This window comes from Parasteatoda tepidariorum, chromosome 9, assembly GCF_043381705.1.
Source record: "Parasteatoda tepidariorum isolate YZ-2023 chromosome 9, CAS_Ptep_4.0, whole genome shotgun sequence".
NCBI lineage: Eukaryota > Metazoa > Arthropoda > Arachnida > Araneae > Theridiidae > Parasteatoda > Parasteatoda tepidariorum.
Genome location: NC_092212.1, coordinates 6,172,113 through 6,175,794, shown reverse-complemented (window position 1 = coordinate 6,175,794; position 3,682 = coordinate 6,172,113). Strand labels below are relative to the sequence as shown.

At 29.6% G+C, this 3,682-nt stretch overlaps 1 protein-coding gene across 1 annotated transcript in view; it reads left to right on the top strand.

Moving 5' to 3' along the window:
• Positions 1-289: 289 nt before the first annotated feature.
• The window catches only part of LOC107443353 (uncharacterized), a gene marked incomplete at its 3' end in the record, with an annotated part of 30,679 nt that continues 27,286 nt past the window's right edge, over positions 290-3,682 (top strand). Inside the window, 2 exon segments of the mRNA XM_071185340.1 lie at positions 290-373; positions 1,350-1,567. Coding sequence (XP_071041441.1) covers positions 1,396-1,567 — 172 coding nt within the window.

Sequence of the window (3,682 nt, the reverse complement as noted above, 5' to 3'; positions counted from 1 at the left end):
TTCCATGTGTGATACGGGGCTGTATTTAAATTATTTAATTTTAACTAACATTATAGCTCACGCGGAAAAACTTAGGTCAACTTTAATGGTCCATTTTGATTATAAACGATCACCTGGCACTGACGCCATAGGTCACGTGTGTGGGTATCATGACCTTCTTCTTCTTTTTGAAGTACAAGTACACATTAAAGGATTAAATTAAAATAAAAACCTCTCTACCTAATTCAGAGCTCGCATAAGAATAAATTTTAATAATTTTATTTTAAATGCTATGTATCACAACGAAATTGTTGATTATTAGTCAGATTTTAAAACTTAGAAACAAAGTAACCGAACTGAATGTAAATATATACCTCTTAGATATTTCATAAGTGTAAGTAGAATTAAATTTTTCTTTCGTTCAAGCTCTTTATTTGTAATCAAATTATTTGTTAGTAAATAACCAGTTTTGGTTTGAATTTCAAAAAAACATTTCTGTTTTAAAGCAATGTGGTAGTGGAGTATTTAATTCTAACAACATGTTAGGTAATTTGGGAGATCGTTTCCTGCAATCGAAAAACTAAAAAAAAGATTTAACACGGAATCCCTTCAGAAATTAAATTTTAAAAAAAGGGTTTCTGTTCTGGGAACCTTAAAAATTTGCGGAAGCTGTAATAAATGTCAGTGCAAGTAATAGCTGCAAGTAAACTTTTTATCAGTTAATTAGCACTGGGGAATACAGTTGAAAAAATTCCTTGATTAGACAATACTTTAGGATGACGCTTGCATTACCGCAAAGTTAGTCACTAGGTTGAGCAATGTCGTTTTATTTATAGTGTTAAGATTTCATTTTGCTTAGTGTTTCGAGATGAGTTTTTGTTCATTAACTGTTTTGACTTTATTACATTATCATATCTGCCTATTTTTACGAACGATATTTTCCAGTGGTATTAAATTTTATGCTTTGATATTTTACTTAGAGTTTGAAATTTTCGATTTGAATTTATTGTAATAAAAACAGTGAAGAAAAAAAACGTAATAAATTATACAAAAAAACCTCGATTTTAAACCTTCCGCTTGTAATGAACCTGATGAAATGTTACAAAAACTCGGTATAACTTAATTACTTTTGCTCTGCTTTTCTACTACTAATGTGAAATTTTTTTAGTAAGAATCGTAAAAGTTGTCAGATAATATCATGATTGATAATAAAGTTATCAATCATATTTTTTTCGAAGGAAATTCAGATGAGAAAATCCTATACTTTACAATTGTTGAAATGCTTGAACAGTTAGCTTGATAAAAACAGGCAATATCTGAATGAAAGATGTAATGTTTCAACAGCTAAGAACAGATTTTATATTTTTCAGACTCTTATCACTATTCTAACGCTTGCTTTGTAAATTCTTATGCACCATGAGTTTCTTTGACGTTTTACTGATTTTAAAGTTTCTGAACAAGAATTATAATCCATTAATCCACGGAAGCAAACAAATTCCACATGAAACGCAAAACTTTTGCAGAACTGACAGCGATATTTATTACATCCAGATATGTATTTCATCTCTAGTTTCCTCATTAATAACTGGTAATTTTTTTATGTTTTTCCATAAATTAATCAACTAATTTAGTGTTGCACAATTTTATAAAAAGTATCTTTTACTGAAAAATAGACAATTTATTTCTAACCATTTTTTTTTCTGTGGAGCACGATGTGGCGAAAAAGAATACTAAAAAAATAGAATCTAAAGTTTCTGAAGACAGTTTATAAATGGTTAAATTTAGAATACACTATGGATGGTTGATTGAATGTAAACAATAACAAGCTTTCTGAAACCAGAAGAAATTTAGAAAACTTCCGGTGTATCACTTCGCTTATGATATTCTTACGAGGTGGAGTGTGAAGAGGCTTCATATTTTAGGAAGTTTTATTATTGTAATTTGTGTTTAAATGTACTTATAAAATTTAACCATTCATAAACGTTCCCTGCAATTTAGGCTTTGCGGTCTTTAAAAGTCTTCAACCATAAAAAACATTTTGCAAAAAGCTTAGTATTTGGCAGGCTAATGAAAATAAATTTGTCAGGCATGATAAAAAAGTAGAATTTATAATAATTCATTAATTTTAATATTTTTTGAATTATAAAAATAATTATTAAATATGCACAGATTAATTAGAATTTCCCATAATTCAGAATTGCAAATTCGGATGCTTCTATAATCATACTATTAATTGAAAATAAAATTTTTAATTTAAAAATGTTTAATAATATTTCAAAGATCATAGAATTAAAATAGTTTTAATATTCATTTTAGGCAAGTATAAATAAGTTAGAAAAGAAAACCTTGGCTGAAAAAACTAAGAAACAAATCGAGAAAATAAATAACTAGTTACAGAAACTAATTTTAAATCAACTTTAATTTTAATATTTTTATTTATTACTAAAAAATTTGAAATTAATGAAACTAAAACACTGGCAAATAAACAGGGTAGATTAATAACCGAAAAATGGAATTCTAAAAGAGATATCTATATGTTAGAAAATCACACAGCATTTCATGCAAATAATTTAGGTAATCGTATGCCAACATGTAGCATATCATCATTTCTTTCACCTGAATAATTATTATCATCGCTGTTCGTAATATATTGCTCAGATTCACTACTGGTATTATTTATTTCTCTATTTTCTTCACTCAAATCGCTATTAATCTCAAATCTAAATTTTTTCTTCCCTTCTTTTTCTTCATCGGAGAATTCTATCTGTCTATCTATCTATCTATCTATCTATATATATATATATATATATATCTATATATATAAAAATCTCTTGTCACAGTTTTAGTGGTTAAACTCCTCCTAAACGGCTGGATCGATTTTGATGAAATTTTATATGTATATTCAGTAGGTATGAGAATAGGTTTATAACTAATTTTTTTTTCATTTTTTGGACAGATTTAACGTATATTTTAAATATATCTTTATTTAAACGATTCCAAACTAGACATAGAAACATAATTAATCAAAAGTAATATTCACGCACGTTGCAACAATTCACTTTAAACTCTAATACTTATGCTCGCCCTTAAAAGAAGAGCATCAAATATATTTGCAAGTATGTGAATAAAGGCAGTGATATGGCAGTATTTCGAGTTGAAAATACCAATGTGACCGCTTTTCCAGTGAATAACAACGACGAAATAACGCTCTACCAAATTGGCCGGTACATCAGCTCCAATGAAGCTGTTTGTCGCAACTTTGGATTCCCTATTCATGATCCTACCGTTAGTCATTTAGCCGTCCATCTTGAAAACGGTCAGCGCGTATATTTCACGAACGAGACAGCGATTGACAGAGCTATAAATCCACCAAGAACTACACTCACCGAATTTTTTTGAATTGTGTAATCGTGCGGATGCGTTTGATGCCTTTGCACAGACATTACTCTGTTCAGAAGTACCACACTATTTCACATGGGCTCAAACAAAAAGAAATGGACTTCCCGCAAGCAAGGCACACCGATGAAGGCCGTTGTCCCGGTTTATTCAAATCAAACGCCTTGGGGAGAGCATTTACAGTCAATCCAAGGCAGACTTAGTGCTTTTATCTTCGAATGTTGTTGGTTAATGTCACCGGCTCATTGTCATTTCAAGATATACGTAAAGTCGATGGACATCAGCATCCAACGTATAAAGATGCATG